This window comes from Ovis canadensis, chromosome 4 (genome assembly GCF_042477335.2).
Source record: "Ovis canadensis isolate MfBH-ARS-UI-01 breed Bighorn chromosome 4, ARS-UI_OviCan_v2, whole genome shotgun sequence".
NCBI lineage: Eukaryota > Metazoa > Chordata > Mammalia > Artiodactyla > Bovidae > Ovis > Ovis canadensis.
Genome location: NC_091248.1, coordinates 134,416,748 through 134,429,400, shown reverse-complemented (window position 1 = coordinate 134,429,400; position 12,653 = coordinate 134,416,748). Strand labels below are relative to the sequence as shown.

The 12,653-nt window shown below is 49.5% G+C and overlaps 1 protein-coding gene across 2 annotated transcripts in view; it reads left to right on the top strand.

Moving 5' to 3' along the window:
- The first annotated feature begins 219 nt into the window (after positions 1–219).
- Positions 220–12,653, top strand: part of NCAPG2 (non-SMC condensin II complex subunit G2) — a 70,843-nt gene continuing 58,409 nt past the window's right edge. For both annotated transcript variants that reach the window (XR_011256538.1, XM_069587261.1), the window contains exons 1-6: positions 220–344; positions 2,333–2,452; positions 6,310–6,498; positions 6,810–6,924; positions 8,334–8,488; positions 9,836–9,970. Coding sequence is in view for 1 of the 2 variants with exons in the window: in XM_069587261.1 (XP_069443362.1) it covers positions 2,375–2,452; positions 6,310–6,498; positions 6,810–6,924; positions 8,334–8,488; positions 9,836–9,970 (672 nt within the window). In the remaining variant the exon portion in view is untranslated. The remainder of the gene's footprint in view (positions 345–2,332; positions 2,453–6,309; positions 6,499–6,809; positions 6,925–8,333; positions 8,489–9,835; positions 9,971–12,653) is intronic.

The window sequence follows — 12,653 nt, the reverse complement described above, 5'->3', positions numbered from 1 at the left end:
GGGGCGGGCGGGGCCTGGGGCGGGCGGGGCCTGGGGCGGGCGGGGCCTGGGGCGGGCGGGGCCTGGGGCGGGCGGGGCCTGGGGCGGGCGGGGCCTGGGGCGGGCGGGGCCTGGGGCGGGCGGGGCCTGGGGCGGGCGGGGCCTGGGGCGGGCGGGGCCTGGGGCGGGCGGGGCCTGGGGCGGGCGGGGCCTGGGCGGACGCGCGCCCTCCGGCGGCCCAGTCCACGCCCAGTTATCGCGAGAGCGGCTCGTGTGACGCGCGGGCGGGCGGGGCGCGTCGGGGGAGCAGGCGGGCGGGTTTGAATCTGGTCAGAACGCGGGAAACGGCGGGTCCGAGGGACAAGGTGAGCGCCGCGAGGTCTGCCGGCGGAGGGCTGGGGCGGGGGGCCGGGAGACGGGGGGCTCGGTCGGGTCGGCTCCCTAGCACCGCAGCCTCCGCGTGGGCCGCGATCTGAGCCCGCGGCCCGGCCGGGGCGCTGAGGCGGCCGGGGAGGCGGGCGCCGGGCCGGGAGCGCGCCACACTCCGCGCCTGTTCGCCCGAGACTGCGTTCAGGGGCCCCGCAGCCTGGGCCGGGCTGACCCCGGGCAGGATCGCCTGAGCCTCGGACCGGGAGCTGATCCCAGGCAGGGTCCCCTGAGCGCAGGACCGGGGACTGACACCGGGCAGGGTCCCCTGAGCCCTGGACCAGAGACTGGTCTCAGAGCTCGCTTCTCTGAGCCCTTGTGCCCTGGGGGAACTGTCCTCAGGTGTCTCTCCTGGTTCTGAGATGAATGGTTGGCTCCAGCTGACAGGGGTTTTCTGGGTGACAACGTGACGGAAGTCTCTCTGAAATGCTTATCTTAGTTCAGTGCCAGACCTCCTGTGTACAGAGCACCCTGCCGTTGGGGTGGGAGTTGCCTGGCGAGGTGATCTCTCCTAGAAGGTAGCTCTGGTTGGAGGGACGGGGCCCTGTGCACATAGTAGCGGTCACTTTGAGAGAGACTGAATGGAGTTGGAAAATTAATTACCCTTAAAGAACTACAATCACAGTGCCAGGGAGAAAATGGGGGCTATGGCAGTGAATCTGGTCTTTTACTGGAAGTGGATTACTGTGGAAATTACGTTTGGAAATAGAGCAAACCAGAAAAGCTACTAGAATCACAAAGAAGCAGGGTCCCCACTTTAAGGTAAATGGTTCTGTGTAGTTGGCTGCACCTTTTTTGAAATATTGTTCATTTAAACTCGAACTCAGACTAGCCATCACCATGCATCAGGCTGTTGCTAGTGGCCCTCTTGCCTGCTTGGCGGGTCAGAAGTCATGCCTGTCTCTCAGTCATCTGAGTTGAGGGCTGAGGCGGCCATACTTCAGTGTTGCTTATGTGGAGAAGTTATCTTCTGTTCTTGTTGTTTGATTTAAATGCTCAGATCTTGGGTTCTGCGTTTGCGATGACTCTGTCGTGGTAGTTGTTGCCGTTGGTGCCGGTAATTTTCCCTGTTGCTCTGCTTGTGGCTGCAGGGCGTTTTCATTTATTTTTAAGGTAAGTGTCCTGCTACATGCGTGTTCTTTGCAGTTGCTTCCTGACGTCTTTCAAATCAGGTGCTGCAAGCACTAGGCGGTGTAAATAGAACATAGGATTTCTTAGGGGAGACACAGTCCCTGAGCTCTCGTCCCGCGGGGCTGGGGAGGAGTGCACCTGGTGTGCACACTAACAAGCTCCCAGGCGGCCCCAAGGCCACACACCGCCTAGCAAGGCGACTGGCAGGGGTTTTCTAGATGCAGGAATGGTGCTTGAGGAAGGAGAGTCTTGAGGCGTTAGCAGCTCGGCTCCGTCTGTGCTTTGCTGAGCTGCCTCAGACCTGAAGGAGCATCTTGTGAAGGTCCTAGAAAGGGAGAGCGGTGAGCCTCCTAGAGCTGTTGGATTTCTCTTTCCTTAGTTGGTAACTTCATTAACAATCAATAAAAACATGATGTTATGTTGATGCTGTTCTCAGTGAAGATAAGAAGGAAGTTATTTTTAATTATTTTTTATCGATATAGTTGATTTACAGTGTTGTGTTAGTTTCTGCTGTACAGGATCAATTGTGCACTTATCCACTCTCTTAGATTCTTTCCCATATATGTCATTACAGAGCGTTGAGTAGAGCCCCCAGTGCTATAATTAGGCTCTTACTAGTTACCTTTTCATATACAGTAGTGTGTATATGTCAACCCCTTTCCTCCTTGGTAACGTTATTTTTTAGATGTTATAGCTTGTTTACGTCAGAATATTGTTAGAAACTGTCTATCACAGGTAGTGTATGGATTTTCTTGCAGTTTTGGATACTAACTATGATTGTGTTTTTTTTTACTAGTGTTGCAGAATAAATGCCATATGAAAAACAGTTTGATCTGCTATGGAAAAACGTGAGACATTCATACAAGCAGTGTCTAAGGAGCTGATTGGAAAATTTTTGCAATTCATTCAACTTGATGTAAGTTTTATGTTTAGCTTAATTGTGATCTTGACTGTTAGTATAAGACGTTTTGCTAAAATCATTATATCCACAGGTGAAATGTAGTCATTTCAGTGAATCTGTACGGACCAAGGTGTATTTAAAAAAGTAAAGCAAAACTATACACAATTAGATCTGCCGATGAGCAACTACTCACAAAAAGTGTTTCCTGTTTGCTTTAAGAGGGTTGTTGTGAGGATGCTAAGTGGTGTAACACAAGATGTTCCTGATTACTTACTTAAATGTTTATTGATCTCCGGTGGTATGCATGGCATTGTGAGGAAGACATCCTTTCTTATCCTTAGGTTATTTACGTGCTGTGGTGAAACCAGGTGTGTAAATACAGCAGGGTAAGGGTTAAACTCATGCGAAGAGTTGACTCATTGGAAAAGACTCTGATGCTGGGAGGGATTGGGGGCAGGAGGAAAAGGGGACAACAGAGGATGAGATGGCTGGATGGCATCCTTGACTCGGATGTGAGTGTGAGTGAACTCCGGGAGATGGTGATGGACAGGGAGGCCTGGCGTGCTGCGATTCATGGGGTCACAAAGAGTAGGACACGACTGAGCGACTGAACTGAACTGAACTGAACTGAAGGGCTAAACTGGGGCAGAGGCGTAGAGGGACCCAGATTTAGACATGGAATGTTTCCCATCCTGATGAAAAGGCTGTGGAACCAAAGATCTAAAAGGTGAAATAAGTTAACCAGTCAGAGAGGGGATGGAGGAGGGCTGCGCTAACCAACAGGGCTAACTCTGAAGACTGGAGAAGTGCCTTGTGCTTGAACTTAGAGATGTATGGTGTAAAAACAGCAGCTGAGGAAGAAGGCAAGAGGTGCACTTGGAATGAGGCCTCGACCATTCTGAGGGGTTGAGACTGTCCTGAGAGGAACAAGGACTTTTAAGCAGAGAGTGACCTGTGTGCAAAAGGATGAAAGAGAGAGAAAGACAGAAAGAGAAGACTCACCTTTTGGGAATATTCCTTTGAACACGAAGGAAAGGACCTTGTTCGTTCAGCGAGGTCCTAAGTGGGAAGAAGGCAGGCTTGAGGGAGGAGATGGCTCACGTGGGACGTGCTGAGAGGCTCCAGGACGCACGTGTGAGAGGTGTGCAGGAGGAGGTGGAGAGGCAGGCCTGGAGGCAGGAGCAGCTCTGGGCTGGAGGCAGGCTCGGGGGCGTCAGCTCCGGCTGGGATGCGTGGGATCATCTATGCAGTGTAACAGGAGAAAGGCCTAGGACCGACTCTGCAGGACCCTCGCTTTAGGGCCCCGACTCTAGAGTCTGTGCCCTCGGGGCGCATGGCACTTGCCTCACTCGTTCTGATCATGCAGTGAAAGGCAGAGCAGTGACAGTGAGGAGCTGCGTGGAGGGTGCGGGGGAGAGCTCTGGACAAAAGCAGTGGGGAGACAGAGAGCCCTGGGCCATGCGGACGGGCCCTCGGGGAGGAGGCTGGTGGGGCTGGGAGAGCTCTGGACAAAAGCAGTGGGAGACTGAGAGCCCTGGGCCATGCGGACGGGCCCTCGGGGAGGAGGCTGGTGGGGCTGGGAGAGCTCTGGACAAAAGCAGTGGGGAGACAGAGAGCCCTGGGCCATGCGGACGGGCCCTCGGGGAGGAGGCTGGTGGGGCTGGGAGAGCTCTGGACAAAAGCAGTGGGAGACTGAGAGCCCTGGGCCACGTGGACGGGCCCGCGGGGAGGAGGCTGGTGGGGCTGGGATGGAGAGGTGGCCTTGCTCCGCTGTCCTGCCTTGCGAGTCTCTTCACTCCAGAGTGCCACGGCCCTCACCTCCATGACTGACAGTCTGGAATCGTGCAGGCAGCTGCTCTGAGGCCTGCCCTTCCCCTGCCCTTGTTTGCTCATTTGTGCATATGCAGGGGCTGGTGTGTAAGTGGCGTCACAGCCTCCTTGGTGAGGCACGTGGTGCTGATTTGTGTCATTGCTGGTGCGTTAGTGGCCCCATTTTTGTAGTTAACAAGTGATCTGTGGGGAAATGGGCTTCCCAGGTGGCTCAGTGGTAAAGAATCCACCTGCCAGTGCAGGAGACACAGGAGACGCGGGCTCGATCCCTGGGTGGGGAAGATCCCTGGAGGGGGAAGTGGCAGCCCGCTCCAGCATCCTTGCCTGGGAAGTCCCATGGACAGAGGAGCCTGGCGGGCTGCTGTCTATGGCGTCCCAGACACGAAGCGACTCACCACGCATGCATGCTGCAGGGAAGGAAGCTGAGGCTAGGTCAGTTCTTTCCTCCTCATCCAGCTTCTGCCCTTAGGAAGAAAACAAAAGATGAAATACTGCTGTCTCCCGCCAGACTGAAAGTACTACGTGTTGGGGAGACGGGGCATATTTGAGAATTTCATCACTGCTGGGGATATGGAGACTGCTACACCGTTTAGAGTAACAAATGCATATTCAACTGATAGAGTTGAAGGTATACAGACTCTTCAGTTGGCAATCCATTCTTTATTTAGTCCTTAAATAAGAGCCATGCAAAACAATGTTCTTTGCAGTGTTTTTGTGAAATACCCCGAACCCCTAAACAACTAAATGATGATCAACAGACGAATGGATAAATATATTTTGTTATGTTTATGCAATGGAGCTCTACAAAAGTAAAAACAACACTATAATGGAAATGAAATGAAACTAAATGAACTATAATGACATGCAGTGTATGGATGAGCGTCACCAAATGTTGGGCAAGAGAAGCAAGATATGAAAGAACAGAGACCCTGTGACCCAATTCTCTGCCAAGTGGAAAATAGACCTATTTACAGGACATGGTTTAGGGATGCGGACGGTAGTGACGTTATCAGGAAAAGCACTGCAGTAATTACCATAAATGCTGAAGAAACGGGGAGGGAGGGCGGCAGCCCTGGAGGGGTGGTGGAGACACGTGGCTTTGTTTATTTACCTACAGTCACACTTAGTGCACTTTTCCATATGTGTATTTCACAATATCTTTAAAATATATTGACAGTTGGGGTTTCTTGCCTGAATCAATTATTACTGTGATCACTACAAAATTGTGATTTTCCAGTCCCAAATTGCTGCTGTTTATTTATTGCTACTAATAGCATGCCAATGCCATTAGTTAATGATTGATAAGTTATTGGCTGTGTGTGCATGCTCAGTTGCTTCATTTATGTCTGACTTTTTGTGATGCTGTGGACTGTAGCCCGCCAGGCTCCTCTGTCCATGAGATTCTCCAGGCAAGAATACTGGAGTGGGTTGTAATGCCCTCCTCCAGGGAATCTTCCTGACGGAGGGATCGAACCTACGTCACCTGCATCTCCTGCACTGTAGGCGGACTCTTCACTGCTGAGCCACTGGGGAAGCCCAGTTATTGGCTACTGTTTATTATCAGTATGGCCTCATTGGCTTTTATTTTATTCAGAGAGTTATAGTCCCTTACTGTGGCTGTAGTGCTGCTCAGGTTGTGCCAGGTTGGATACAGGGACAAAGTCAGGGCCCAAGACTGGTTGGAGACCAGAAAATCAGCTGGCCGTATTATTACTGTTGTGGCTCTTACTGTTACTTGAGCTCCAGCATACACTTGTAACCAGATTTCAGGCCTGGAGACGGAGGACATCTGGGTGGATTGGTGTCGGGGGCAGTTTTGCTAAGGGGGTGAAGGGGACTGACTAGGGGCAGAGGAATCTTCTGCTTTCTGTCTAATCATTCCTGTACTTTGCCCTTTTAGGACTGGATTTCAAAAACTACAGCCCGACTCTCGAATTTCAAACTTAGTTATTAGCACATAAATTTCTTTTGATGCCATTATAAGGAAGATAGAACTGTTTTTTTTTGTATTTGAAATGTAACAGTTGCTGTTTATTTTGCAGAATGATACTTGTGACCCGTTCAACCTAAATGAGCTGATAGATGAATTATCAAGGAAGCAGAAAGAAGAACTATGGCAAAGGCTCAAGAATTTGCTAGTAGACGTGTTGTTGGAGAGCCCAGTGGAGGGGTGGCAGGCAGCAAAAGCTCCCAGTGAAAACAGTCTGAAAGCAGAGCAGGGTTCAAAAATGGTAACCCTCGTCCTTCAAAGATAAATTTCCTTTTTCTTGCTAAAAAAGTAATTGTTTATTGTGTATAACTGAATTTTACATTGTTAAAATTAAAGTTAGAAGACGAGAGTACCAGAAGTCTATTTAATGTAATTATACCTTTTTTGATCCTACCATTATTTACCTAGTATTCAGGGTAGCTCTTTTCAAACTGCTGACCTGTGTTCAGCTTTAACTAACTTTTTAGAATAAGTGTCAAGTGTAGCTTTATTTTCATAAATTTAGTAAGTTTTGCATTTAAAATTAAATTTTATTTATTTTTTTACTTATAGCATAGAAACATAGAAATAATCCATGCAATTACGTCTGTGATTCTTGCTTCTGTGTCAGTAATAAATGAAAGAGAGAACTATGAAGCCTTACTGGAATGTGCTGTTATATTAAATGGTAAGTTGACTTTGCAGTAACGTGGGGTGTGAATGAGTGCTGTGTCTCAGTGACACAGGAAAGGGAAGCCCCCAGCAGTGGAGGAGCAGGGCTGTTGTACTTCAGCTGGAAACAACAAGCAAAGGAGCATTCCTTTAGGGGCTGTCCTGAGTAATTATTTCCTTCGAGCCACATATAAATGTTTCAGATGGTGAAAAAGCGCATTACTGGACAGCTAATTGCTGTTTAGAGGTTTTTTACAAATATCTTATTTGAACCTTCAGGACCAATAAGAGCTGATAAAGGGGACGCAGTTATTGCACGTTCCTCAGCTGGTGATTTACCGCCCAGCAGTTCGAGGAGGCCCAATACCCGTGACACTGCCTTTCCTCTCTAATTGCATCATGAGTATAACCTGGGGAACAGGTGTTGACTCCTCCTACTCAAATGGTCCTAAGTTGGTACTCTAAATTTTAAGTAAACTGTGAAGTGATAGTTATTAATTTAGTAGGAACACTAGTATGAATTTATGAGAAGATCTGATTATATAATATTTGAGTGAAATTATAGCTATAAAAGGTGCAAAGATAACTTTGAGTGATTTTTTTGTTTGTTTTTTCAAGAAAAATCTCACAGGTACCCTTACCTCCCACTGTGTGAATCTGATTAGTTCCCTAATCAGATTTTGTCATCAAATTCTCACTGGCATTTTCATTTCACACAGAAACTAGAGCCACTTGGCTTATGTATCTGTTTAGTATGCTCTCTTATTCAGAATTCTTGTGTGGAATTAATGTGTCTTATTAAGATTACCCCAGTCAGTATGAAAGGAGCTTGCAGATGCTTGTGGCTGTTACCACCAGTTCATCCTCAGTCTCCAAACATGAAATTCCCCATTAATTCAGGAATTTCGCTTTAGAGTAATGGCTTTCAGATGTCTGGATTATAGTTACGAGCACACTGTCAGTATTTTAATTTAGTTCTTGAGCTCTTTTGTTAATAGCACTACAGCTTTTCTATTCATTATAATAGTTGCTTTTACTATTTTTCACCAGTGAGCCAGAGCTTGAGGCCAACAAGCTGAGGCGTAGTTGTGGGGTAGCTGGTCACTCGGCCTGCCCTGGCTCGGCCGTTGAGTGTTGCCATGGGTGTCCCTGCACTCGGGTATGGAGCGCTCATCGCTGGGAGTTTGGGCGAGAGGGCCTCTTGGTCTTCTAAGATTTCCTGTTCTGTTGGGTCCGCTGTTACAGCAGTGGTGGGACAGTGTTTCAATTGGCATTGTTTGTATGCTGTAAACACGGGGTAGAAGTCGTGGTGAGTCACACCAGTGTCTGCTGGGCGCACTGTGAGTCGTGTGCTCGTCTGGGCTGGATCTGGACTGGCCCCGGTTCCCTGCATGCACTCACTGTGCAGCGGCTGCTCTGTTGCAGGAATTTTGTACGCGCTGCCAGAGGGTGAGCGAGCGCTGCAGGGCTCCATCCAGGACCTGTGCGTGAAGTGGTGGGAGAGAGGCCTGCCCGCCAAGGAGAACATGGGCAAGACCGCCTTCGTCATGCTGCTGCGGAGGAGTCTCAGGACGAGGACAGTGCGTTCCCTTTCTTCAGTACACGCTGCGCTTTGCTGAGAAGTGCACAGGCTTATTCCAGTTAGGAGTCATGTCTGATCGCGAGAGGCCTGGCACCGTGGCTCCCAGTCGGGGTTTTCCCTGGGTGATGCTCAGAGGTGGGCGGTCAAGGGTGGGCCGAGCTCCACGTATGTGCGTTGTGCACAGACTCTCTCTCCCCGTCTTCCTTGGTGTGTGGCTTACGGAAGGCTGTCCCCTCGATGGGAACTGCTCCAGGGAGGACTGAGCGGGGGCGTGTCAGGGAAAGCCTGCCGACCTGAGTGGGTGGGCAGGAGGGCAGCTGGGGCGGGGCTGTAGACTGCAGCCCAGGCCTGCGGACGCTTGGGCGGGCCCGCAGGAAGCATGGCAAATGCAGGATATAACACATCCTTCAGTCCTTGGCATGCAACTCAGAGATCCAGAGAAAGAGCAGTTTTCTCCCCTAATCAGACAACAGCAGATACTTCTGTTCATCTTAGAAAACTGGGCAAATGAAGAGGGAAAATTGAAGAAAACAAAAATCATCAGTAACTCCACTGCCAAGGCAACCCTCGTCAGTTGAGGGGTCTTTGGGGGTTTCTCTTTGCCCTCCCTCTACATCTTTGCTGACTTGTCACAGATTGCTGCAAGTGAAATCTGTAGGTCAGTGGGTTTGAACTTGGAGCTCTTGGTACACATTGCCAACAGCTTTCTGCACACCTTGCAGCTGGTCCTGTTCTCACCTCCCATGGGACAGACTGTCCCACAGCGGCCTCCAAGGAGCAGTCAGTTTCACGGCAGAAACTGTATCCTCAGCTCGCACCCTGACTCCCTGCTGGCCACAGGAGTGATTGAAAACTCATTGTTTGTGTCGGAACTTATCCATAAGCCATCCTTGGTTTCTCTTTTTAAAATCCATTTTCCCTGCCATCCTTGCTCACCTTTAAAATCAAGACTTTATTTAAACGTCTGCACTTGTGCCGTTTACCACAGTAGCCACCAGCCACACGGGCCGATCACGTTTCCAGTTAAGAGCGTTCACGGTCTGTTTCCTGGCGGCGCAGTCCTGTGGCAGTCGCTCCGAGGCCTGGCGTGGCTCAGCGCAGGCTCACCTCCTCGTTGGTGCATAAAACCGTGCGAGGGCTGGCTGTCAGCATCGCTGCTTGCTTTTCCCTGGGTTTTAGGAAAATGTTCTCTGGAGCTTTGTTTGCAAATTTTAAAATGTTTTCTCCTGTCATTTTTTTCTTTTTTGATGACATAAAATAGTCTTATAGTTAATTTGAAATGTGGCCTTATCCGTTATTTAAAAAAAAAAAAAATTAGTTGATTTTCTTTCCCTGTCATCCCCAGGGTGCAGACATATGTCGGCTGTGGCGTATCCATCAGGCTTTATATTGCTTTGATTATCATTTGGAAGAAAGTAGAGAAATTAAAGACATGCTGCTTGAGTGCTTCATAAATGTCAATTACATCAAAAAAGAAGAGGCAAGTGGTTTCTCCTCTTGGTGTGTTTGTGAACTGCTCTTAAAAAAATTAATTTCTGTTCTGACTGTGCCGAGTCGTCTTTGCTGCGTGCAGGGGCCGTTCTTTGCTGCAGTGTGTGGGGTTCTCAGGGCTTCTCTTATTGTGGAGCACGGTCTAAGTTGGGGTACAGCACGTGCGGTTTTCCTGGACCAGGGAGCGAACCCATGTTCCCTGCATTGGTAGGTGGATTCTTACCCACTGGAGCGCCAGGAAGGCCCTGTGAGCTGCTTTTTGATGGAAGTTTTTCCTAAGTTTGTGAGTTTGCTGTTCGCGCCATGCTCAGTGTCTTAATAAAAGGGCCAGCTTCACTGTCAGGAGCTATTATATTTGTTGCAATTCATATTTACTGCATGACAGTGTTAAGCAAACATTTTACAAGTCATTGTGTATTTCATCATTAAAGGAGATGGTAACAGGTGGCTGTGTGAATCCTGGGGGAGCCATGATTGCATTTTAAATTAAAAATGACTAAAAATAAGGTTGGGAAGGCACTTCCCCATGGATCAGATCTGGCCTTCTGCCCTCATTCCGGGTTAATTGGCATATAACTTAAAGCTATCATAATAAGGTTCTTGGGTTTTCATACCCATCAGTAAATCCAAAGCGAGGCTCCTGGCCCAGTGCCCCACTGTCCACCAGTGGCCACTGCCACACTCGGCTACCAAGCACGTGGAGTATGGCCAGTCCAGCTGTGGCCTTAAATGTGAAATACGTAGGTATTTGAAACCTGATATGGAAAAAGAATGTTAAATATCACATTAATAATTTTTGTGTATTTATTACATATTTTAATGACACTTTGGATATATTAGATTACATAAATACATTATTAAAGTTAATGTAATCTTTTTTACTTTTATTAATGTGGCTATTAGAGAATTGAAATTACAGAGTGGCTTGCCTAGCTCTCTTGGACATGCTCATCTGTTATCTTTAGAGTTTGCTGTACTTGTTTTACTTTATTTATTTTTTTAAGAAGCGCTGCGAACATGAGCCTCAAATAATTTGTTGTAATTTTGGGCAGAGGTTTAGATTAAATAGAAAAGTTGTCTCTTTGTCCTGGCTCCCCTGGGGCTCTGCTGCTGCTCGGCTGTCTGGCTGCAGCGGCGGGGCCGTCGCGGCGGTGGCTTCTGTTACTGCAGAGCGTGGGCTCCAGAGCACAGACTCAGCGGCTGCGGTGCGCGGGCTTGGCTGCCCCATGGCATGGGGTCTTCCTGGAGCGGGGATCGAGCTGGTGTCCCCTGCACTGGTAGCCGGGTTCGCTACCACTGAGCCCCCAGGGAAGCCCCTCTGTAGCCTTTTTGGTCATTGTTTCGTCACTCAGTCATGTCTGACCCCTTGTGACCCCATGGACTGCAGCACGCCAGGCTTCCGTGTCCTTCAGTGTCTCCCAGAGTTTGCTCAAACTTACGTCCATTGAGTCAGTGATACCATCTAACCATCTCCTCTGTCAGCCCCTTCTCTTCCTGCCCTCATTCTTTCCCAGCATCAGGCTCTTTTCCAGTGAGTTGGCTGTTCGCATTAGGTGGCCAAAGTATTGGAGCTTCAGCATCAGTCCTTCCAATGGATATTCAGGGTTATTCCTTTAAGATTGACTGGTCTTTTTAGATTGACTGTATTTCCATGTTGGGATGCAAAGCATGTTGTTTTTGATATAGAATATAGCCCTGTTTCTGACTGCTTATGGCCTGGCGGACATGATTTGAGGCAAAAGGAGGCAGCGGTCACCCGTCCCCGAAGGAGGTGTTGGGAAGGACCTCCCAGAGGAAGAGGGCCCCCTGAGGAACTTGCTCAGGCCTCACACTCACGGTGGGGCAGGGCAGGCTTTGACCCCAGCGTGCCTGCTCCCCATGCACCCCCTCATTGGTGGCACCGAAGGGCTGGACCTGATTGCTGCCCACACTGGCCGAAACCTTCAGCTCTGGGGGTCAGAAAGGCTGACCCCTGGTGTCCACTGAGCAGGCGGTAGGTCGCCTTGACCACACACCGTACAGTCTCAGTGCTTCCTTCTGTGGTGTAGGAATAGCGGCCACCACCTCCCAGGGCCCCCTTGGGGGCACACTTGGCCTTTCACGGGGCCCTCAGTGCCCAGGTGACGGGAGATACGCTGACTGCTGCTGCTGCTGCTCTGACGTCGTCATTGTTGGAGAGACGCTGGGCCTCTGCCCTGGGCGTCCAGGGTAGTTGTGAAGCTTGGGAGAGTAAAGTATAGAGTGGATTCAGACACACTTTATATTGACTTACACGTGTGTGTGTGTTAGTCGCTCAGTTGTGTCCAACTCTTTGCAACCCCATGGACTGTAGCCTGCTGGGCTCCTCTGTCCATGGACTTACACATAGCAGTGGGTAAAGTGCACTTGTTTAACACACAGACGCACACACACATATGCAAATAGAGATGTAAATGGTCTTTCCCAGGTGGCTCAAGTGGTAAAGAATCTGCCTGCTAGTGCAAGAGATGTGGGTTCGATCCCTGGGATGGAAAGATCCCTTGGAGGAGGAAGGGGCAGCCATTCCAGTATTTTTCCATGGGAAATCCCACGGACAGAGCAGCCTGGCGGGCTGTGGTCTATGGAGTTGCAAAGACTTGGACATGATATAGCGAATGAGCACTTAGACGTAGATATATATGTGTGTGTTAAAG